The sequence below is a fragment of the Podarcis erhardii genome (assembly GCF_964252035.2).
Source record: "Podarcis erhardii genome assembly, chromosome: 7".
Classification (NCBI taxonomy): Eukaryota; Metazoa; Chordata; class Lepidosauria; order Squamata; family Lacertidae; genus Podarcis; species Podarcis erhardii.
Window position 1 is genome coordinate 42267860 of NC_138511.1, and position 25141 is coordinate 42293000.

Genomic DNA, 25141 nt, shown 5'->3' on the forward strand with positions numbered 1-25141 from the left:
TAGGCAGAGCTGGGAGAGGAGAGCAGTGGGAGTGGCCAAAGTTTTGCTCTTCCTTACCAGGGGATGGGGGTGGGATTTCACTGGCTGAAAGACTGAAGAGCAGAAGGAACTAACTGTATCTGCTTCTGCCCCTCTGCATCCAATCTTTATTTTTCCAAGTAAACAGGCTTTAAACCTATCCACCTTGGGGAAAAAAATTATGCATTTATTACAGTTATAGCATTGGTTACCACATCTAACTAATCTTAATTGGAGTGGCCTGCCTGTAACCTACAACTGTGACCCTCCCTTTCTGGATGCAGGTCGAAGTCAAACTGGAGAGTGATGGGGGGTGGCAACATCAAGTGTGACAAGGAGAGTTTGGAACTCTTTGGAGAATCTGGGAGTACTTGGGCAACAGAGAGAAGCTTAGCAATAAAGGAAAAATGGGGGAGAACGGCAGGGAGCAGGTGGGGACATGCTTGAGCTGCCATCTTCTGTGAGTAATACCATGGCAACAGTAGGAGGAGAGTTTTCCTCCTGGAGTGGAGAAAGGGGAAATATTTCTGACCACAAGCCAAGGAAGAAAGCAAGACTGGAGAATGCGCCTAAGCTACTGACCATCCATTTCTACTAGCAGCTGGTTTAAGGTTTGCTCTTCCTCTGTGTTGGAGAAGCCAGACATGTTTGTGGAGCGTTTCTTCCCCACAGCATCAATTTCATCAATGTAGACGATGCAGGGTGCACGGGCTCGGGCTTCTTTGAAGAGGCTCCGCACGCGAGCAGCCCCAAGTCCTACAGAAGGGAGCAGGGGGAGGGGGGAGGAGAAGAGAGAACAAATCCATTCTAATAAATAGCTTCATGCTCTGCTTCCTGAATGTGGGCCCTCGCAAGCTTCCGCCAGGGTGAATCTTAAATGTGTCCCAAGGCTGCTGGTTGTGCTTTGTCCAACAGGCCTACAGTGCCCTTGTTCTTAATAAAAGTAGCTGGAAATCATAGGTGCTCTGGTGCTTGAATCCCACTTGCAGGCTTCCTATAGGCATTTAGTTGGTCACTGTAAGAACAGGATACTGAACTAGATGATCCATTGGCCTGATCCAGCAGGGCTCAAATATGCTATTTTGTTGTAGGTTATCAGAGGGCTGCCTGGTTTCAGGTGCCAACAGAGATCGCAGCAGCAACAAGAAACCAAATTGAACTAGGAGGATATTTGCTGCCTAACAGCAGACCAGGAAACAAGAAGCCCCCAACTTTTTTTCCACGGTGCGTTTGACTGGACTAGGTTGGCTCCTCCAAAAGGATTTTCTGCTGCTCTCCATTCAGAACTGGGTGTCTCAGTTAGAAAGTTCTAGGGTCAGAAGTTGAGCAGAGTGGAAGAAAGGAAAAGCAGCAGAATTGGTGTCAAGAGGGGAACTCTCTCTCTCTCTCTCTCTCTCTCTCTCTCTCTCTCTCTGTGTGTGTGTATTTGTATGTACATGTATGTATGTATGTATGCATGCATGTATTAGATCAGTCAGTGAAAATGACGTACTGCCCCAGGACACAAACAGCAGTCTGTGAGAGGGCTTCAAAGTTTCCTACAAATAAACTAACTGAGAACAAAGCTTTCTTCCTGGTAAGCCACATTTTCATTAAGCCCACAGGAACACACTTTTTGTTTGTTTGTTTGTTTCCGGGGAAAGCTGAGCAGGCTCCCACAGAGTCTTCCTTCCAGCTCTCACCAAGGAGAGAGACCCCTCTGCCTTTTGATCAACTGTGGAAAGGAAACTGTACTGGGCTAGGGAGGGAAGGTGTTTACATCTACCCAGATATGCACCATCCCTATTCAGCTACTGCGTTTCCCCTTGAGTGGATGCCTGGAATCTTGCTCAGGCCGCCTTCCTGGGGGTTGAGAGCCCCAAGTCAAGTTCTGCTCCACAGAAACAGATTGCAAGGACCACATTCCTTCTGTACAATGCCTCACACCTAGCTGGCTCTGTTAAATAAATCAAAGCTGACTGCTGAAGAAGCAAAGATTAAAAAAATAAAAATACACACACCACCTCTAAGTGAATCCAGCCTCCCCACCCCAGGACTTACCTCCTATCACCTCCACAAACTCAGAGCCAGCTATCGCCAGGAATGGCACCTGGGCCTCAGTAGCAACAGCTTTTGCCAACAAGGTCTTGCCACAGCCTGGTGGTCCAAGCAACAGGGCACCTTTGGGAACTTTAGCACCAAGCTGTAGGTAACGATCTGGGCTCTAGGAGTGGGAGGAGAAAAAACTTTTTTTAAGCTGCATACTCATTCTGCATCTTCTCCTGGTGGAAGCAAATCACAAACTTCCACTGATGTTCTTTCCCACATGTATGACAGCATGCAAAAAGAAACACCCCCTCATGTCCCTTAGTGGCTGGGCAGACAAGATGGTTGCCCATTCAGCTGCACCACACCCCTTGCTCAGAGACAGGCCCTCTGCCCCTGCACCACAAAGAATCAGGCCCACTACTACTCATGAGCTAATAGTGTGATGGAAAAGGCATAATGAAAAGAGTGTTATTTGAAAAAGGATACCCCTATCCCCAAGAATCCTGGGGCAAGTGTGACCCAAAAAACAAATACGCTACAAATAAAAGGTCCCACTCACAGGGTAAATCAAGCAAGCATAGCCAACAGATGATGGGAGTTGTAGTGTCGCAACACCTGGAGGGCCTAAGGTTCCTCACACCTGCATTACTGGATTCACAGCGTTGCCCACTCAATCCCTCCCATCCCCAACTTCCCAGCTGCACTTGCCAGCACTTGTCTTACCTTCAGATAATCCACAAATTCCTTGACCTCCATTTTGGCCTCATGCATTCCTGCTACATCCTTGAAGCTGATTCCTTTCCCAGATTTTCCATGCACAATAGTGAAGCGGGCCATCTTCAGCTGACTCTGTTGAGGAGTGGGCAGGGTGGAGGGGAGAGAGAGAGAGAAAGATATGGCCGAATAAAGAAAAGCAGGGGTTATACAAAGCCCTGATTCTTATGAGCTTGGAGGAAAAGCAGTTCACTGAGCAATGAAGTGCTCACGCTGCATTTGGCAGGGCCCATGTGCCATCCTCCACAGGGCAGACCATTTATATGCCTTTCTGTTCTATTTTCTGCTTTAGGTAAGTAGGGCTGTGGTTCCACTCACTCAGCTGCTATCTTGATCTAGGTTTTAATGTTAGTAGCAAGCTGGAGGGATGCCTCAAACAATTGCTGCCGCCACCATCCAGCCAAGAATCTACAGACAGAGAAATCAGATGGAAGGAGATCTCTAGAACTCCTCTCTTGTAATTTTAGTTTCGCTAGCCGGGCTGGCGACCACTCCACCAAAATGGCAGCATGATGCACTCAATTCCCTGGCTTTCAGAATGCTGCTTATGCAAGAGATTTGGTGGTGGGGCTTTTTTTTTTTAATGGTGGCCGGGGGAGAAGAGTGCGAACAGAGCAACAGGGACCTCAAAAGCAACAGGCACTGCATTCTAGCCTCCATTAAACCGCAGCGACAGACAAAACAACAATTTAGCTAAACAGCCTCTGCATAACTGCTCATTATCCTTTGCTGAAAACAGCTACTAATGTTGGCTTTCAACTAAGCTTACAGCAGGCCCCAAGCTTGGAAGTGCATCAATAAAAGTGCCAGGGGTGTCACCCACCTAAAGGAAGTAAAGAGTGAGCCTTGGGAACTTCCACAGCTATGAAGTAAAGGGAGTAGGGCAGAGCTGACTGGGCTACTGAACTGCAGAACATTTTTTTCAGCCCATTTCCACCTCCCCCAGCCCCTCCCAAGCAGGCAGGCAGGCAGACAGACAGAAATCACCATCCTTCCCCTCAGCTGACCGAGCGGCAGGGGTTTGGCTGATGCTGGGAGGGAGGCATGTGACAGGAGGTATGAAGGCCAGCTCACAGCACAGTCCAAAAAGCTTAGGCAGCTTTAAAGACTGAAAAAAGTTATTTTGCTAAAAGCAAGGGATTTGTGTTCGCTGCTGCATGCGAGATTTGCTGGCAAGACAAAAGCAAAAGAAATGCCATTCCCAGCTGCAAGTCATTAGTGAGCCCTGAAAACAGCAGAGAACTGCCCTGCAGATTCCCTGAGCTCAGCCTTCCCAGCCTAGAGGGACAGAGGACGCCCCCCCCTCCACCACCCCACCCATGAGGCCAAATACTGTAAAGTTCCGTCAGCTGATAGGAAAAGCAGCAAGACATAGCACAGGGCCGCCCAGCCTTTGGCACAGCTTAATTCTCATCGCCTGTTGACTTTGCTGGGGGAGGGAAGAAGAAGCCAGGCCCACCCAAAACAAAGCAGGAGGGAGAACTACTTACAAAGGCACTGAAGCCTCCTTCCCTTCCTGCCATCCCGGCCAGGCGAAAGATGTACCACAGGATGCCAACACCCACAGCAGCCATCCCCAGGGCATAGAGGACGCTGCAAAGACAACAGCAAACCAGGGTCAGACCTAAGCAACTGCTGTATCGGTTATGAACGGACAAAAACATAGCCAGTACTGTATTTGTGGGACAGCTATGGCAACATTTCAAGATGCAGGGACAGGAAACCTGTGGCGCTTCAGCTGCAATTCCCATCAGCCAGCATGACCAAAGGTTATGGATGATGGGAGCTGGAGTCTTGCAACATCTGGAGTACAGCTTTTTTTTTGGGGGGGGGGAAGGAGCCTGTCTAAATCAAAGAACAGGTTAAGAGCCCAATGAGCTTTGGAGGCAGTGTAAAGGGGCATCTTCTGTGCTCTCACTCTCAAGCATTAATGTGCAGCTGGCATTAATTCCAATAAAGCTTTGGGGGAAGTTCCAAACAAATGTCGCTAACAGAGAATGTGTGTTGTCTCTGACTCTGGGCAGATTGCTCCATTGAAACATAGGGAAACCTAGGAAGCTGCCTTACTCAGAGTCCACTGGCCCATCTAGCTCAATTGTCTCCACTGACTGGGAACATCTCTCCAGCATTTCAGGCAGGGTCATTTCCAGCCCTACCTGGAAACACCAGTGGGGACTGAACCTACAATTTTCCATATGCAAAACAGTTGCTCTACCAATGAGCTAAGGCCCTTCCCCAAGTCAGTGAAGTGCTTCAGACCAGCACTTCACTGACTTGAGTGACTGTCGTGGAAAGCAGGCCTCATCCAGCATGTGGGGCAATGTCCTCAGGTGTCTGAGATTCAGTGGGCATAGGTGGGAAAAGTGGTGGGCTGCTGGGAGTGCTAGAGGTGGCCAAAGGATTTAATACCATCCTCATTCAAGTCACAACTCTCAATGACTGCAACTTTCAGGTAAATAACCAACCTTTCACAATGCAAGATTGCCAAGTGATAAAAGCAAAAGTTATTTTTTTAAAATACCCACCAAAAATAATTACATGTGGTGGTTAAGGCATAGATTCAACAGTGAAAGCAGCACAAGGGTAGCTTCTACAAAGTTTACATTCCAAATGGAAAATAAGGTAATGGCGGAAGAAAGCATCAATTGATCTGTAGCCAGTAGCTCATGTTGAAGGGATCCATGGAGAGGACTTCGGACGTTCTTCATCCTGGCTCCTGGAAGTGTCATAGTTGTCATAGTGTCTGAGCATCTGTTTTGTATGCAGAAGGTCCCAGGTTTCAATTCCTGACAACTATAGGTAGGACTGGAAAAGACCCCTGCCTAAAACCCTGGAGAGACGCTGCCAGTCAGACCGATGGTGTGACTCAGTTTAAGGCAGCTTCCTATGTAAGTCAGTCAATAGTTTAGTTTGCCTGTCAGCTCTGAAAGTAAAGCACAATGGGGAGAGTGAATAAAAAACCTTCCTCCCTCCCCACAAACCCAGAAATGTTTTGCCCATGAAACTCTTTTCATAGTCTCCTCAGAAAGCCAAGCCTGGCCCTGGAACAGAATGGTTTATAGGCCTCCTTCCATTCTTATTACAAGAGAATCTCGTCAGCCAGAGATGACAAGATTCCATAAATCGTTTTTTTGTGGATAAAAGCTGCTGCAGCAGCAGAAAAAAGACCACAAGAAGAGCTGGCTCTTGCCATCATTAAGGAGAAACAAACGTTCCAAGCCAGCATTCCTGCATCTTTAGAAGCTTCTGCCCTCCTCCTGTTCTCAGCATCAATTCCCATTCTGACTTTATATCAGTATTAACAGCTTTAGCCTTTGCAAAATCCTTGTGACAAAGGATGTGGGGTTCTGCATAACAAAGTCCATACGTTTAATGGGAGCACTTGCTTCACATTGACATTTGCGGTTTGATTAGCAAAACATTTCTGCTCAGCATGGGGCCTATGAGTCAGTGTCCGCCAAAGGTACAGTCGGCTGTTGTCTTAATGGGCAAACGCTCAGGAGTTTATTTTTATAAGCCAAAGATAATACCATGTGGGAGGCTCACTCAGGCTGTTAAGGCATTATCTCCATTGGATCCCCCACACTATGATCATTGCCATGTTCGCCAAGCCACCCTGCAGTATTCACTGGGAAAATAGATTGGCACACTTTTCACAAGAAAATACTTTTGTAAGTCTATGGTGCTTAGGCTGGGTTCTGGTTGCCCCAATCAACAGCCCCTTCCCTTGCTATTCCCGTGGAAAATCTCACAGAGCTAAGTCATACAATTAAGTTCTGAAGCAGGCAAAACCACCTCCTAGCTGGCTAGTTGCAGGAAGTGGTGTGTGTCATGCATTTCACACATTTGTGGTGGCTGCTGGTGTCCCAATCTAGGCCACCAAGTCTTTTTAGGACATGCTTTGCCAAGCTGGCACCCTCCTGATAGTTTGGACTACAACTCCTGCCAGCCCAAGCCAGCCCAGTTCTGTTAGCTGAGCCTAATGGCAGTTGTAGTCGAAAGCATCTGAAAAGTGTCAGGTCAGGGAAGGCTGCTTGGAGACACTGTACACACAGCCATGACAAGCAAGAGGAAGAAGCACAGAGGGCATGGTGGGGCGGAGAGAGGAAGGCAAGAAATGGAGGGTGGGGCAGACAGTGCCGTGCAAAGGTGGAGGAGCTTTCTTCTAAATATGTCATACTTTCCAAAGAAGCCAGTGCGCTTGTAGGAAACAGGGATCCTGTCCTTCAGGTCAATGCTCAGCTCTTCCTCAGCTGCCCGCAGCTTCTCCTCAAACTTGTCAATGTTTGCTACCTGCATTCTGTACATCAGGGCAAGCCTCTGGAGACACACAAAAGCAATGTTAGCAACGCCGAGGCCAGATTCAGGACATTGATCAACTGGGAATTGCACAGGTGGAAAAAAACTGCTCAGGGCCACAACCTGTCATGTGTGAGTAGGTGGGGGAATTCCAAGGGGGATGAAAAGTGGCTGCTGGGCAAGGAATTAAAAGCTACGTGACCTCTTAAGCTTGCCAAAATCTCAGGTTGGCTTAAGCAAAGACAAAGGTGCACTTTGCTACGAGTCAGAGGAGAGGCTTAAGTAATCAACAGGCAACCCATTCTTAGCAATATTAGCTGCCTTCTCTCTCAACCTGGAAAACTCACAAGGCCATGCAAGTTTCACTGTTTGTGGCAACTGCTATTGTTATGGGTACCAGTAATCAGTACAGAATTATTTTATTGTATTATAATAAGTTATTTTAGATCTAATGGAAGGGCCACCCACTGCAGCCTCACATGGGCCAGATGCTAAGTTAGTCAGGACTCACAAGAGGATTTTTCCTGTGGCTGTACCCGCATTCTGGAACTCTCTCCTGTGGAAGGTTTGGAATGTTCTCTTTTAAACCTCCTCCATCAACAGAAGACAGTTTTTCTCATGCAAGCCTATTATTATTATTATTATTATTATTATTATTATTATTATTATTAATACCCCACTGGGCAGCTTCCAACAAAAGATTAAAAATACTTTAAAACATCAGTCATTAAAAACTTCCCTAAACAGGGCTGCATATTAAAGTTGGATGTTTTCATTATCTGTCATGCTATTTGTGTCTTTTGGTTTTGAATCACATTTATTATTGGATACTTCTTTATTGTTAGCCACTTTGAGAGTACTCTGGTCAGAAGAAATCATAGAATCGTAGAGCTGGAAGGGACCCCGAGGGTCATCTAGTCCAACCCTCTTCAGTGCAGGAATCAAAACCCAGTATTCCCAGGCAGTGTCCCATCCAAGTACTAACCAGGCCTGACCCTGCTTAGCTTCTGAGATCAGCCAAGATCAAGCATGTTCAGGATAGTATGCAAATTGTTCCAGAAAAAGCAAAAAACTGCTCACAAAATACTAATACTGTATTATAAATATGTGGAGTTTTCCAAGAAACAGTTTATGAAAGTCATCAGGATGACTTATGCTTAAACTTTGCATTGAAAACCAAGACAATGAAATTCACTGTGATAGTTTCATTTAGATTCTACATAGGCAACTTCAGCTGCTTTCCCTTAAAGGTCTCCACTAAAGTCAGTGAGAGATTTCTCTGTTCCTCAAATCATTTAATGCAGGGATGGGCAGAAGGTGTTTCAGGATCTACTGGGTGAACTCTGGGTGACCTTAAGCTGATCAGCAAAGATTTCTTATTCCATTTTTTTAAAAAAAAATAAAAATAGCAAAACCAAAAAGCCTAACTCTCAACTAAAATGAAGCTTCTGAAACAAAGCACATATTGGAAAACCAAAATTTGATTTGTGTGTGAAACACCCGCAAGTTAAATTCTAGTACAAATAACAAGTTCTGGGAATAGGCAAGTGTTCAGAGGTACCATGGTATGAATTCTATGTGTGCATCATCCTTCCACCCAAAGCTCATTTGGGGGACCTCAAGGTTCTAGTAACAAAACAAGAGTAGATCCTGCAAGTCTGAAGTCTTCCCACCCTTAACTTGAATTACCTAAAAATTCAGCATAGATATTATGTTATCTTCCTTGTCTGAACAAGGAGAAGAACAGATAAATGAAAACAATCAGAAAAGCATTCTTAATGTTGATATCCATATAGGAAAACTTCACAGAAGTTTGACAGCTTTCTGCTTATGAGGAGAAAAAGCAGATTAGGGAAAAACAAGATTATTTTTCAAAGAACCACCTCCGAGTTGACCAAGACAGCAGGCCAATTTAGGGGCTGGTGAAGAACTATGGAAGCATTTGGAGGTTCACACAACTGTTTGGCAGGCACAACACCAAGAGAAATCTGCAAAACTTAAATGTGTGCGGAATTTCTACTACCAATCCTGAAGCCTACATTCCTATATCAATCAAAGTTGGCCAAACGGAAACATCTTTCCTTAACCTACTTTGCAATACTTTAAGGACTGATCTTGCTGAAAAAGACACTCACAGGCCGTCCAAACACAACTGCCCCTGGATGTAAGTAGATTTCCACAATGTCGCTCTCCGGCACCACTTGAACTCGCTGCACTTCCCCTTTCGCCAGCATCTCATTTACAAAGTCGTTCCAGGATATGTTGCCTCCACTGGTGCTCAAGGAGTTTAGCAGGCTCATGATGATGGCAATGAGAAAGAGGGTCCTCAAGCGCTCCCGGTACATCTGGTCCTCCCTCTCCCGGCGTCTCTTTTCCTCTTGAGAGAGGAAACATAAGAACACATCAAGATTAGCATTACGAGCTGGAGAGCAGATTGATTATGCCCCAAGCCACAGATCCCCACACAGTCTGTTTTTTGTTCCACATTTCATTTTCCTAGGAAAGCTAAGCTGGGCTAGGAGAGGCAGCATCTGGTTTGCAGTGTGCTATCACATTACAGCCCCTTTTTCCAGGGACTGAATGAGGAGAGACCAAGAGCAAGGTCACACAGCAAAGCTGCATGTAAAATGCCTGCTTCAAACTAGGCCAACAGCTCAGGAGCAGAGCATGTTTACGGAGCTGCCTACCTGGAGTTCCAACATTAACACACATAGGGAAAGGGGAAGTTTGCATTCGATTAGCCAGCAAATATTTGCTCTACCCAGCTCCAGCTTTCCACATTTAGCCTGTTTCAGCAGTTCTCTCTCATGAGCCAGCCCAGACAGCATGTACAAATCAGCTCACATTCTGCAGGAGGATCCATTTTTTTCTCAGAAAGGGTCCTAAATGCTCAACCAGATAATGCTAGGCTAGACAGGGGCAAGATGCCTTCTGTCACACCACTACCACAAATATAGAATGAATGATGCAGCTTTGCACCTATTGAACAATTTGCAAAACCTGTTTGAATCATGCAGAGAAAGCTCTTCAGCCTTCACCCGGTCCTACTGCTCTGCATAACTTGCACTTGGTTCAAACGGATGTGGGATCTGAATTGGGCTCCTACCCTTTGAAATGAATGGAGGCAAACTACACAGTAGCAGCACTCAAAAGCTTGCAACTTCTGCCAACACTAGAAAGTATGGTCCATCTCTCCAGCATTCTAAGCCCCTTCTAACGCAGGATTCTCCAACCTAGTGCCTTCCAGAGACTTTGGACTCCCACATTCCATCAGCCTTAGCCAGGACAACTGTATTCCTAGAGCAGGGATAGGGAACTTATCTCCCTACACCCAACACAGGCCACGTTTGACCCATTTTTGCATAGCACTGTGCATGGAAGGCTCAGTGATCTGCCGCCTGCTGGTGCTTGTAAAGTGCTGCACACAAGGCTTTGCAGATGCAAATCTCTCCGGGCCTGGCCTTGTCTTTACCTGCCAACATATATGATGTCAGGTGTAGGGAAAGTGTCTGTGGCTTCCCCAATATGGCCTTGTGGGCCAAATGGAGAAGACCTGGCAGGCCTGAATAGGCCCACACGTAAAAGTTTTTCCATTGCTGTCCTAGAGCTAGGGGCATTCCTAAAATTGCAGAAAACCATCTTGGTGGCTGCATCTGCAGGTCACTGGCTGATCCTGCAGGCTCTTCTTATTTTGGATTCTAAGTCTCATTTCATCCTGCCTTGCTCTTTGATCCAACCTGAATGGCCTAACTGCTGCCCACCTCTGCCAATGGCGCATCATCTATCGGAGCCATTAAGGAAGCCTCCCAAATAAATCATGGCTGTTTTGTTGGAAAATCTATCTGCTGTAGCCAAGATTAGATTTATGTTAACAAAGGCATTTATCAGCAAGCACCACCAGTTAAAGCAGATGCAAAAAGAAAAAGAAAAACCCCACTGTACAGAGATCCAGGCTCATCCACAATTCCAAGCTGGAGCTGCCTGATCAGACATCCAGCACCATATTTCACTCATGGCTTGCTCTGTCCTCACTATCCAATGACCCCCACCCTTAGAGGAAAGTAGTGTTTCTCAGATAAAGCCATCATTCACCAAACACCAGTATCTTAGTAACTATGCCCTGCCCACACCTCTTTTGTCTTCTCCTACCATCTCACAGTCCTTTGTTATATCAGAAAGGGCCAGCTACAGCAGAATGAGAAAATCTATCACAGGAGTTGCAAGCAAGTGCCCAATAAAGAATTTTTAAAAAGCAACATTGTAAAAAATAAAAATAAAGCCCAACAACCCACAGAAACTTAACTCGGGGGAAGGATTCCCACAACATACAGAGTATGGGGTGAGATTACTTTCTGGGTTCCAGGTGTATACTAAGGATGCATTAAACAACTTATCAAAGAAGAAAAGGGAAAGGGAAAGGGAAAGGGAAAGGGAAAGGGAAAGGGAAAAGGAAAAGGGATTCTATTGATCACAGGTATGGACAACTTTAATACCTGCTTTTCTGAACTTCTGCATATACACACAAAAATCCACCCACATTTGACCAAGAGGAAATCTACTGGTACTTAGCACCCAAGCTTACTAGTTTTTTTCAGAAAACCAAAATGACATCTAAGAGCTTCTAGGATCCAAAGACATATTTTGTCTGATGAGGTGTTCTGCGAATCATGAAAGCTTGCACCAACTTTAACCTACAAAGTCAAGTCCATAAAAAGCATCAACACACTAATGTAATTTATCTTGATTACCACAAATTATACCCTACATATAAAGCTCTAAGTTCATTAACCTCCCCATAAGCTTAGGAGACAACTGGAAAGCTATTGCAGTAGTATTTTCTGGCTTGAGAGCCCCCATCACTGTCAGGCATGGGGTTCAGAGCTCTAAAATTTTTAGAACCCATACCAGCAAAGCATCTTGGTCTAATCAACTTCTTTTTGCAAGCAATGACCTCTTTTCACTGACAGAGGAAATCCTAATAAAGTACTGCTCTCTCTTAAGTTTCAGAGGCAATCCAAACAGATGTGCCCTCTGCGTTCTTTGATCAGAGTTGTAAAGGGCTTTCCCCCATCACTTGGGCCTCTCTCATAAGGTGGAGATAGAATTCAGAGGCTGCTGTGGGAAAATTCAGAGAGATGCCGGCTGGCCATAGAATGGCTCTTGTCTGCAAGTACACCAGAAAACGGCAGGAGGAACAGATGAAGAGATCTGCCTGCACTGCTCTGCATTTTGCCCCCCTCTGCCATCCATCCTTTCCAGTTGCTCAGAGCCTCTGCCACCCAGCTCTGCCAGGCTACCAGCAAAGGGACCCCACTTTTAGCAAAACAGCACACACATTCACCTCCCAACGCTGCAGAGTGGCCACACTAATCATTCCATAAATAAGTCATATACTAGCTGGAAGAGACACTTCTTGTCAGCAGCTGTGGGACCCATTCCAGCCTCAGAAAGCCTTCATGAAGAAATGATTTGCCATTAACCCCAAACCTGAACTCCATGATTAAAAGCTTGCAGGGGCTGCAGTGACAGGCCACAGGACTCTTTGTAAATAATTACTGCTGGGATGATCTTTCCCCCAAAGACACAGAGGAGGATTCCACCTCGCAAAGTCAACTTATCCATCCATTACAAGCGGGGAAAGGCTGTAGTGCTCAGTAGGTCATGGTGTACACACGTCAAGCCAAAAAAAAACCACACCTCCTGGCCAAGATGACTGCTGCATATTATTTTGTGCAGCCTTTCAGGCACCAGAAAGGACGTACTCATAACATAACATACTCATAGTAGGAGCTCCTGAAAAGACCTTGCAACAAATGTAAGACTCTCCCTAGTAAATAGCTCAATCTATAGTATAAGGAAGGTGTTTTTTCTCCTCAGAGGTTGGGAGAGGGGTCATGATGAAAACAGACCCTATTCCTGCTCTGAAGTAACTGCTGACTGGTGTGAACTGGGACTGCATTGTGACAGCCAGCACCTCTTGCACCTCTTGCACTCAGCATGCACTTTACAGCATCTAGATATCTCCTTGCCTGTTCCATCTGAATCCTGCAGTTTGGCTCACTGGATGCAACCCTAGCCCTGGATTTTTTCAGATTCATGTTCCACTACTGCCCTGGCCTCTCTCCTGGCCTCTCTCCCTCTCTCCCTCCTCCTTTCTCTCCCATACACACACTGTCTCAGTTACCTATCTGTAAAATGGGAATGGCAACAACCGCCTCAGAGGGCTTTTGTTTAGCAAGCACAGCAAGAACTGTAAAGTTTTAATACACAATGCATACAGTGAAGTGGCATAGTTAGGGGCAGAAACTAAAAACTAAGATCTGACATGGCAGATCATTAGCCTCGAATACAGAGTATGGGTTTACTGGAGAAGAAATTAGCTTGAAACCACCTGGGTCCAGTGGCAACAAGCTGCTTGTTTATCCCCGTTCTGGACCACAAGAGACACTCATCTACTGTTGCACTTTGCACACAGAGCAGAAGGAAGGGCTAGTGTTCAAAGCAAAGGAACAATGGGAGGAGATGCTTCCTCTTGCCTTTTTACCAGCACTGCAGGCTCACATGAAAGAGCAGGAAGCATCTCATTTCCAGCACCTTTATCCAAAAGAGCAGCACTAGGAGTTTGCAGCCACAAGGCAGCCAAAGTGCAAGCCTGCTCCCTGCCCAGAAGCCCTTCTGGTCTCTCAGCACTGGGATACGCACACATGCACACTTGTTCTATGGAGGATATGTCTTTCCCTTTTTTAAAATGCAGAGTCAAATTACATCAAGGAGGAAAAAAGAGGAGGGGCAGAATACAGCCACCACTGCGGCTGTTTAGCTTCATCTATGAAATCTGCTGAAAGCTCCAAGGGAGGGATGCTAAACTTGGGGGCACTGTCAGGTCAGCTCAGCCTTAAAATGCAGGTTGTGTGAAAGGGGGGGAGGGCAAGCTATTCTGAAGCTAAGCATCTGTGGGAGGCCCTTGTGATCTTTTTATAGCTCAGCAGAGGAAATTTTAAAGGAGCTCTCTGCAATATTTTCAGAGGGATGGGGGTGGTGGGACAGGACTATCACTGCAAGAGGCACATGCATACTCCTGCTGGCCCCCAAATCCTGACACACACTCTGCTCAAATGCCTTGCCAATCTTCAAAATGCTTTTCCCTGGCAAGTGCCAATGTCCTCTCCCTAGAAGGGAGACAAAGGTTAAATACTCAGGTGCACATGGCTAAATCTAGGGATGCAACAGAATCAGGTGGTGGAGTGGACTGCAATGCTCAACTTGTTTAGGTGTTATTCTCGTTGTGTGATTAACACTCAAAATGAGAGCCTATGGGTATTTGGCAGGCTTCCTCTTTGCAGATATGCAGTGGGGTCAGCGAATGGGCCCCTGTTGTCTCCTTGTACAATGTGAATCATGGGGAGCAATAAAACCTGAATAGGGCTGCTATATTTCCCACAGATAGGGGATATGGTTTTTGAAAACCCACACGTGTAAAAGTTCTATGCAAAACAGAAGACTTGGGTTACAATCCTAACCCTACTTAACTATGAGTAAGCCCTGTTGAATTCAATAAGTCTTACTTCTGAGTAGACATAGCTAGATTACACTGCAATACATCAATAATCCCATCCCTTTGCCTGGAGTGCTGGCCTTTATTGACATAATATTTTTAATGTAAAGGAGCATTCAAAAATGGAAGAACCCCTTTGCACTTTAAAGTGGTGCAGTCCACTTCACCACCTCATTTTGCCACATATAATATCACAAGAGCCAATATTCTTCATCCTCATAACAGTTTCCCTGAAATTTCAAAGGTTTTAAAATGTCCTAGTAAAATGATGGGTGCATCCCCATGGAGGCGAGTCTGACATATTCATTATGCAGCTTTTGGAAAATACCCTTTACCCTGACTTGACCCCTGAGATGTATATTTTTAGGAAGCTGTTTTATATTGTTTTAATTTACTTTTTTTAACTGTTCCAACCCACCTTGGATCCTTAGGGTAAAGGCATGTAAATAATAAGCAGCTGATAAACACAAACATGTATGCACCCCTTAGAAAAATAATTTAGCAAGACTATCCCTTCCCATCTGCAAATTTCAATATCATTTTCTAATTAAAATAAAAAACTTTCTTCTTCTATGAACACTGTATTCCCCTCTCCTCTAACACAGCCAACATCTGCTAAATGTTAAAATATATTAACTGCCTCCCTGCCAGCAGCATGGCTCTCTCCACCCTGATGAAGGCTTCCCCTTCTTCATTATATTTGCATGGTTACTTGATACCCAAAGCAGGAGCGATGCTAAAACCACTGAGGCAGCAAGCTGAAAGTCACTCCAAAAATGTTACATCTGTGCAAAAGCAAATTGGTTGAGAATATTGCCTGTGTAGACTCTGAAAAACTTTAGCTGGATCAATAACACATGCCTCAGTAGAAGAGTTTCTGCTCCAAAACAAGGCATCCATTTAATATTGGCTTCTAAACTGCTTTAATACCTGAAATACATAAAGCTGTATATATTCAAAAGAACTGCAACCAAGTTCTGGAGGCTGAGATGGGAGTGAGGACACAGTCTTAAAGCCTTTGCAAGTCTTCCTGTGCTCCCCTTTTAAATCTCCAGTTTCACAGTGGGAGGGGAAAGACTCACAAAGCCTCATGAGGAATTTTGACAGCTGGGCTAATACGCCCACTTGGCATTCATGTGAGAGCATAATGATGTCCTGTGATTGACAGATGGGTATCCTGCCCCCCATCAGATCACCTGACAAATTTGGTCTATAAGACCATCGCTGATAAAGGCCCAGCCCATGGAGCCAAAAAAGTGTTCCACCTCTGCTGTAGTCACTTCTGACTGTAAGTTTCAGAGCAAAACTGCTATTTGTACTTACCCTCATCTTCTTCTGGAGATTTCCCTTTGGATCCTTCACCACCGCTGCCATTGCGATGAGAACCAGAGGTAGAAAAATAGTCAGTGCCACCTGTCAACAGATTTACAGTCAGAGTTCTGAGCATCTCAGCTTGTAATAAACAAGGTTTAAATTTCTCAAACTTTCCTATACAATTTGTTGATAATGTCTGTTGAATTAGATCTCAAAGTCATTTGTTAATTGTCAACTCTGCTAAGAGCCCAGCTTCACAGAACTTCTCCCTGCTTTACCTGGAAGCATTCATTCCTTCAGACAGGATGAAGCACAATGAGAGATGGGAAGAAGGGTCTCTCCCTGAGGCTCTTTCTCTCCCTCAGCTGTTTCCATTCCAGCTCACCATTATTAGAACTATCATGTAACTCTGTGTTTTCTGCCTGTTTGGTTATTTTCCTCTTTCCCTCCCATCCCCTCTTCCTTTCATGTTGTGTCTTTCAGATTATCAGTTTTCAGACAGACTGTCCTGTTTTTATTGATCTTATAAAAAGCTGGTTTAGAAGCTTTTTCAGCTAAAGTGTGGGGTGAAATACTTCTAATAAATAATCAAGGCTTCTGTGGACTTAGCACAATAAATCTTTCATGGGTGGGATTGAACTTGTGACATGCAGCAGCTAGGGGGAAAAAGAGAGAAATAAAGTAATGACAGGATACCGCAACCAAGGGAAAGTTTACATCTTGTAGGCTAGTTCTCCTCAAAACGTAAACCAGCAGCATGGACAAGAAAGTGATATCTAAGGAACTAATAAAATTTGTTGATGGCTGATCACAGGGCAACAACCAAAAATTGGAAAACTGCTAAACTGTTGACATTGAATACTTGGCACATTAAACTGTGGCAAAGAGCCGTGACAGAAAAACTGATTTACCAACTTAAATTAGCTAAGGCAAAGCTCAAAATATTTGATTTTTATATAGCGTGGCATGATTTTATCTCCTATACAAATTCAGCAACATTTATCCTAAGCCTTTCCTCAGATTATGGAAAAGTATAAACTGTAATAGTATGATGAAGCATACAAAAAGCTCCAAGTTGCAAACAGATCTTACATTTATGTTCACCTACATGTAAAGAGGGGAAATGTGTTATATACATTGCCTTGTTAGCAATTTCAAAATGTTTGTTTTTTTATTTTGGAAATATTTTTTTAAAAGGGAATATCAGGAAAGTCTGGTGGGGGGAACAATGTCTGAGCCTAGCCTGAGGCACAACTCTTTGGGGTGAGTCTGGTCACACCTGGGTGGGACCCAAGAAAAGCCCATCCCTTAGCTGCCTAGTGTGATTTCCCATGTAACCCTCACACTTTGGAAAAAGCGATTCATTTGTCCAATGTATTCAGAGCTCAACATTTGCATTTCAATGGCTTCAGACTTGGCTTCTGTTTGTGCACCCAGCTTTGAGTAATTGAGGAAGCGATACACTTAAGACTGCAAGAAAATTGGGGGTGGGGAAGAAATAGAACAATGGCCAACATGTTGGTCACTGCCATGGCAGGAATAAGTTCCAGTAAAGGCACTATTGTTGTCAAGCTTTCTTTACTCACCCAGAAATTTCCAGAGTCGGAAGGGGATAAACTGGCTTTTTGCTACCGACCGAAAAAGTCTTCCAGGTGTGGGGGAAAGCACTTGAGACAGAAGGCTCTGAGGAGGAAACAACAGATCAGTGCAAGGGTTACAGGGAATTATGGATAGATACCAGGGAATGAAGTTATGGGTGGAGTCAGGGGCTTTCTAGGGGTGGAGCTTGATGGACTTTTTGACAGGCCAGGAGGCCACACTAGGGGTGGTTAGCACAAAAGCAGGGTTTATCAATTCCTCCTCCTGAGAATATCTGCTGTATATATGGGCATATATATAGAATGCCCATTACCAGACTAAATGCAAAATAGCTACCTTACAATCCTGCATAGGAATAATTAATTACATTTACAAGAGCTGTTGTAAGAATCAGTGGCAAAACGCATGTGAAATTGCTCTGTCCTCTCAAGCCTAGTTTGTAGACATGGTGGCAAGCCGGAGTGAGGGCTATCACTTATGGCTGCAGGCAAGGAGTTGCATAGTTGAATGTACCTCCAGAAGGTGGATGGTGAGCACAATAGGGCTTTTTCCGTTGTGAGACCTGCAAACCATTGATTGCCATCAGCTCTACTGTCCTTTTGGAGTCAAGGATTTTTGGAATCTTTTTAATTGCACATGCCCTTAGAGATATTATGTTTCATATACATTCTTTATTATTATTATTATTATTATTATTATTATTATTATTATTATTATTATTATTTGATTGCTCCTGACACTCTTGCTTCATGCTATATGTTGCATTTTTTAAATGGTTAAACTTTGATTCTGTAGGAGATTAATTTCTGAACAGTCAGAGACAAGCGCTCTAAACAAAGATGCAAGAAGCCAATCCCTCAATCTACAAAACTGGCACGTCAGGGAAAAGCTTACATAAGAATGATTCCCCCTGGTACGCCAATTTTCTGGGTGCAGAGACTTTTTTGGTATTATTATTTATTTTGTGCATGAACATGCACTGCCTTAGGTTCCATGACGGAAGGTAGGTGGGATATAAATGTAAATGAATAAAGCCTTATCATTTCCTATCCCATCCTTCCCACACACCCAGCGTTTTATCCTCTCAATAACCCTGTGAAGTAGGTTAGGTTAGGCTGCAAGAGAACGAATGGCCTAACGTCACCCAGTGCAACTCAGGGCTGATAGACCATTTGAACCCAAGTCCGAAAGGAAAACTCTCCACGCTGATTCCCCCCCCCCCCGCTTTTTCGGTACTGTACAACCCACATCCTACTTTTTACCAAGGCGCGGGTTGCAATCCTATACACGGTTACTTGGGAATAAGTCTCACTGAGCTTGATAAGGCTTTCTCTTGGACAGATGTGCAAAGGATTGCACTCTCATTTGCTGGTTGTGCAGCTGCAGAAAGTTCTATGGAAACTGGGGGTGATTAATAGAAAAAACGCTCATGACTTTCAACACCAGGAGCTGGCAGATTTAGCGGGTTCAGGCCGGGGGGGGTGACTTTCCTCCCGGGTGATGAGGCAGTTTTAAGAGACCTCGGTGCCTCACCGCCTCAGCCTTACCTGAAGGCCGCCGCCGCCGCCCTCTGTGCAGGTCCTGGGCCAGCCGCTCTGCAGAGCCCGGAGCTCGGCCGCCGGGAAAGCCCGCGGCGCCAGTCGTAGAGCGCGGCGGCAGCTCCTCCGGAGCAGCAACAGCAAGGAGACCGCCCCGGTCATGGTCCAGGCTCCGAGCTGTTCAGCTCCCCAGTGCGGACGGTGAGATCCAGACGGGGGCCTGGCGAGAAAGCCGAGCGGAGGCTGGAAAGGAGGCGGCTTCCGCCATCTTAAAAGCTGGCAGCCGCTCAGCGTAGCCCGCTCCCAAGATGGCCGCGCCTGGCTGTTTTCACCTAATGGGAAATTCGGCTGGAGGGAAACGCGGGGCCCAGACTTCGCCCACGCTCGGCCCAGAAATATGCACTCTTTTAAGTGCGGCCGCCTCCCCTCAGACACACTTTTCAAAACTTGCATTTCTTCTTTTTGACCCGGGGGGGGGGGGGGAGAGAGGAGCTAGGGAGATATCTGGACATCGCTGTTTCGCTCGTCATTATTACTGTTTTTTAAGACTTAACATTAAATTCCAGTCATCTGAGGATGGGAATAAAACTGAAGGGACAAAATCGTACTGTACATTATTTCTGCAAGCTGTTCCCCTACTGCATCTTTGACAGTTTAGGACTCTGTAACGCTTTCAGCTCAATAAGCGTGAAGTTGTTTTTCAGCTATATTTGTGAAAGGAAGGTGGTTTCAGCTTCCTATTTGTGGAACTAGGATAGCAGCAGCATTTCCCCAGTGACTTGAACTCGACACTGCACTGATGAAATATACACAAACCGATTAAGCTGCTGTACTTGGATTTAAATAGATTTCTGACTACACACTATATCCTTCTATATCACCGCCTTTTAGAAATTTGCTGCTGCACACATTACAGATAGCTATGTGAAGGCGAGTAACTACTCCATCAGCCAGGCACTGCTTTCTAATCCTGAAACTAGGCTGAAAGCTAGCTTTCTAGAGGCCATGGTTTGTACATTCAGATCAAAAGTGTGTGGGAAAGCAGAGAACCAGATTTCAAAACCTTGCTTCATTTTCTTGGACACAATAATTGCTCTTCACAAGCTTTGCTTTAATGATGCATCATATTTACTTTGTCATCATAATTACATTGACATGCATGTATAGTTTTATGCACACACTGTCAGAAGTTTAAAAGTGCACAACAGATAATGGATCATAAAGTATGAAGAAAATGAAAAAATATAATAGTTTTAGAAAAACAAACAACACTAAGAGAGTACATTGGTGGTTTTTTAAATACAGGAAGGGGGAAGGTTCAGCATCACAGAACACATATATTAATTCTGGTTCCCACACTGGGCGTAGTATGTTTTAAATTTGCATGTAGGGCACATGTGGGCTATTAAAAGGGTGTTAGCTTCATTCAGAGGCTCCTATTGAACCTGCACACAAAACACACACACACACACACACACACACACCTTCGATCCCTCCAGGGCCCCCAAAACAAATGAGGAAAAAGCAAGGGATTAAATTTGCAATTTTTTTATTAAAAAAAAAAGCTGGGTAAGCAGGAGACATTTCTTAGGAGTTGAGCAACAGAACAAGGCTGTTGATAGAGTTATAAGATGTCGCCTTCAAGTTAATGGTATGCTTCCGTGTACAAATTTAAAACCATTAAATTTGCTTGAAGAACAGGTCTGCACTTTCACAATTTCACTGGCAGAAAGCTGTCAGACTCTTCTTCCCTAAACAAGTTATTTTCTGTAGGGATAACATAGCAACAATCACTCCCAAACAACAATAGTGTTGCAAAACTCTCACTTCTCCCACTGAAGTATCTCAGTGACCATATTTGTGACAGACACACCCAGGATGTTAACTGGCTTCCTCTGTGATGTGTCTGGGTAAACTTTCAAATCAAACTAGGAGTCTGTTACTAAATAACCTTTTTGTATCATATTAGAAGTCAGTATTACTACTGGCTTAACTGACCAACAGCTTCATTAATAGACATTAAATTCAAGTGGCTACAATTAAACTCTGGTAGCCAGACAAAATCTGCATCCCTACATTGGGATGGAATTTGCTGAAATGTGAGACATTAAATATGGGAGCACAATAAAACCATTAAGTTGGGGAACAAAACGGATGTGCACTGGGTGGGGGCAAGGGGAGGTGAGTGTTGCCTCACATGTTAAGAGTTATGGAAAATATAGTGTATTTTGCATTCACACTTTTTCCCCCATAAGTAAATTTTACTGGTTTTGCTGGAAGTTATTTTAAAGTGAGCATCCTTAAGATTACAGGATTATTTTAGTTTCCATGTTATGCTTTAGTTATAACTAGTATGACAGAAGGGCCTTTTCATTGACTAATGATAGGGGTCCAACAATGGGGGTGGGTGGCAAGTTACTTGACTGGAGGTGAGTTGAAAAATATTACTCTTCTGCCTCCACTACAAATATCTAGTACTAGAAGGTATGAAGTTCAACAGACAAATACTTTTTTGCATTCACAACACATCTTCTATCTAGAGAAACAGGATTTTTTTTTTAATAATAATTTTGTTAGTCAACAAGTGGTCTAAACCACTGAGCCTCTTGGGTTTGCTGTTCGGAAGGTCAGCGGTTTGAATCCCTGTGATGGGGTGAGCTCCCTTTGCTCGGTCCCAGCTCCTGCCAACCTAGCAGTTCGAAAGCACATCAAAGTGCAAGTAGACAAATAGGTACCGCTCTGGCAGGAAGGTAAATGGCATTTCCGTGCACTGCTCTGGTTTCACCAGAAGCGGTTTAGTCATGCTGGCCACATGACCTGGAAAACTGTCTGCGGACAAACGTCGGCTCCCTTGGCCAGTAAAACAAGATGAGCGCCACAACCCCAGCGTCATGTGCTACTGGACCTAATGGTCAGGGGCCCTTTACCTTTACCTTTCATGAACTGCAGTATTCACAATCACAACACTTTTTGTGTGTGGTGCTAAAATCAAATTTTGGATGTCCAGGTAGCCCCAAATAACATTGAGGCATTGGCATATGTGAAGCATGCTAAAGCAATTGGGATAAAGCCCTAAGCAAAATAGGGTACAATTATCCCAGGTTCCTCATAATGCCTTCTACCTTGTCCTGACTTAGGCCTGTAATTCTAACATCTCATGAGTACTATCTGTTTTGGCTCCAGAACAAAGCTTAATAGCAACAGTTCCAAATTAATATAGCTGGAGATGTACTACATGGATTACATAATTGCAAGCATTAGCATCCACTATTTGAACATGTGAAATGCAACCTTGAAAAAAGGTGACTTAATTCAATGCCATTTGAATGGTAATAAGGTTTCTTTTGGGAACATATCCAGTATTCAGATAACACAGATATAGCCTGATCCAGGCTGGCATTACTGGGATATTCTCCAGCTATGACATCATTGGAAGATATTGGTGGGGAAAGGGCAGTGTTTTGAAAGTGATTTTACTGCTGCTGGACGGAGTTGGTCATGAGAATAATTTACCTGCAACAGTCGTGTGAAACATTTCACAGGTGAAGCTATAAATATAACCCATATTGTAAATATAAAAGAATACATATTGATTATTAAAGTTAAATCCTAAAGACTTGTCTTCATATGGGGCCACTTTAATCGACATATTTTATGACAGAGGCACTATGGACAGTTAATGGGCTTCAAATCTGAAGCAGATCATTAAGAGTGAGGCAGATGCCAGTTTCTACAGCTGTCCCTAATTATGCTTTTTTTTTCCTTTATAAAAGGTACACATTGTATAGGATGAGATGCAACCAGGCAAAAAGGAAGCTACTGTTTGACAATAAATGTAACCCTTACTCATGCCAGTGCCTGAACTTCATGTTTAATTTCATGGCACTGCCACTCATGCAATGTAAGGGTCTCAGAGATTATAGACAGCAGACAAGTCAGAATAAGCACTTGTAAGTCTGCTGCACCTAAACCAACCAAGGTACATAATTTGGTGGCATAAGAATAGCGATTGAAATAGGAGACCATCACATGATCAATGCCTCCTGCTTAGAAAATAGACACCAATATGCTTACCTAGCCACAGGAGCCTGTTTGCCTCTATCAATAACACAGTCAACTACATTGTGCTTTACGTTGTGCAACTAGAGCTACAAGTGAGGAAGGTTGCAATCTTATACAATTACCTGTGAGCAAGTTCCATTGAACTCAACAGATCTTACTACTGAGGAGACCTGTATATTATTACAGTGTAACAGATGGACAATTAAAAGCAGAAGGGGGAACCCACTTCCCCACAGAATCCAATTCACGAACTCTCAGCCATGTTCACTATCAATATACACTAGTTAGTAAATAAACTAAAGTCAGTTTGGCAGAACATAATTCCCATACATTAATACTCCTCTGTGCTCTGGTCCATGGGGTCACAAAGAGTCGGACACGACTAAACGACTAAACAGCAATGAGTCACACAGTGAATGATTCTGTGACATCAGGGTAAAGTGACTTATTAAAATAACAAGATGACTTCCAGTTAAATATTTAATAAAAGCCTTTTGTGCTGACAGCAACTAGAGAAGATTTAACAGAAAATGATTTTTTAAAGTTTACAGTTTTAAAGCATGTCAAAGTGCAAGTAGATAAATAGGTACCGCTCCGGCGGGAAGGTAAACCATGTTTCTGTGCGCTGCTCTGGTTTGCCAGAAGTGGCTTAGTCATGCTGGCCACATCACCTGGAAGCTGACTGCGGACAAATGCCGGCTCCCTCGGCCTATAGAGCAAGATGAACACCACAACCCCAGAGTCGTCCGTGAGTTGACCTAACAGTCAGGGGTACCTTTACCTTTACCTTTAAACCAACATAAATTATTTCCAAGTAAAAATGGATAGGATTGGGCTGCATGTCATCTGTTGCAAAGGTGTTAGATAGTCTGCCTCTAAAGAATTCCAGGTCTACTCTGTTTTCTCTCATGTTTTATAAATATCTCACATTGCTATAAAGAAGGCAAAGTTTTAAGCAGAAAGCTGCTTTATCTTAGGAAATCAGTTCATTGTGAAAAAATCCCATATCCAGGCACTTCTCTTGTTCATTCCCTCTCCCATATGCCAATGAGCCTCACACCCTCAGTCTTTCAGGATATATTTGGGAGAATAAAAGGCTAAAGATTAAACCTACACAATTCCAGAGTAGAGTCCCAAAAACAGTTGGATGGCTCCTTGTACACTTCTGGCAACTCATGCAGCCAAACTAATACCAAACGTATTGCTCTGCTTTCCTTTGGACCAAATCGGCGAGGCTGAAATGGGGGTTTTGTCTTCTGGGCAGCCTAGGACCTCTATACACACTGCCCAGGCTTGTACCCTGAATAAGTCACTTTGGTGCTGCTAACGCAGTGGGTTGATTTCACACCCGGAGGCACACTCCATTGTCTCTTGAGACAGACAGATGCCAACAACTTCTGAGTAGACATAGCTAACCAGATTGTAAGTCTGCATAGTTTTCACCACAATAAATCTGTTTATCTTAAAGATGCCTCAAGACTCTTTTATATAGTAATGAATTCCACATGCACTCATCCTTGAACAAGAAAGATCCACCCTTGTGAGGATTTAATTTTAACTTATAGGAACCTTTAAATTCTTCCACAAAGTATAAAACCAAGAACTGCTAGATGGCCTTCTTTAATAAAAGGTCTCTGCTGCCTCATGGGAGGCTTAAAGTTTCACTCTATTTATTGCAAGATCTCTGACCCAGAAGAAACATTAATGCTTCTTCAGAAGAATTATTACTGCCAAATATATTTAGGGAGAAAAAAAAAGAAAAAAAGAGAAGCTGCCTATTAAGACATGGCAATAAAAAAAATAATATAACTTGCATCTAGGGGTTGGCCAGGTTTGCACCTGCCAAGCCAAGGGCACAGGTCCTGTAGGGGTGCAAAAACCATATCCCTCTACTCAGGCATGGTGTGGCTAGAGCCCACCAGTCCTTCTGCACATTTTGCGGACCATTCCTCCA

The 25141-nt window shown here is 44.2% G+C and overlaps 1 protein-coding gene across 1 annotated transcript in view; it reads right to left on the minus strand.

The window, feature by feature from the left end:
• SPG7 (SPG7 matrix AAA peptidase subunit, paraplegin) overlaps positions 1 to 19423 on the minus strand; it is a 32906-nt gene extending 13483 nt beyond the window's left edge. The window contains exons 1-9 of the mRNA XM_081868371.1: positions 19135 to 19423; positions 17575 to 17671; positions 15998 to 16087; positions 9255 to 9496; positions 7001 to 7140; positions 4311 to 4413; positions 2770 to 2895; positions 2059 to 2221; positions 601 to 774 (exon numbers count right to left, since the gene is read on the minus strand). Coding sequence (XP_081724497.1) covers positions 601 to 774; positions 2059 to 2221; positions 2770 to 2895; positions 4311 to 4413; positions 7001 to 7140; positions 9255 to 9496; positions 15998 to 16087; positions 17575 to 17671; positions 19135 to 19287 — 1288 coding nt within the window. The 5' untranslated portion in view covers positions 19288 to 19423. The remainder of the gene's footprint in view (positions 1 to 600; positions 775 to 2058; positions 2222 to 2769; positions 2896 to 4310; positions 4414 to 7000; positions 7141 to 9254; positions 9497 to 15997; positions 16088 to 17574; positions 17672 to 19134) is intronic.
• Between the last annotated feature and the right edge of the window lie 5718 nt (positions 19424 to 25141).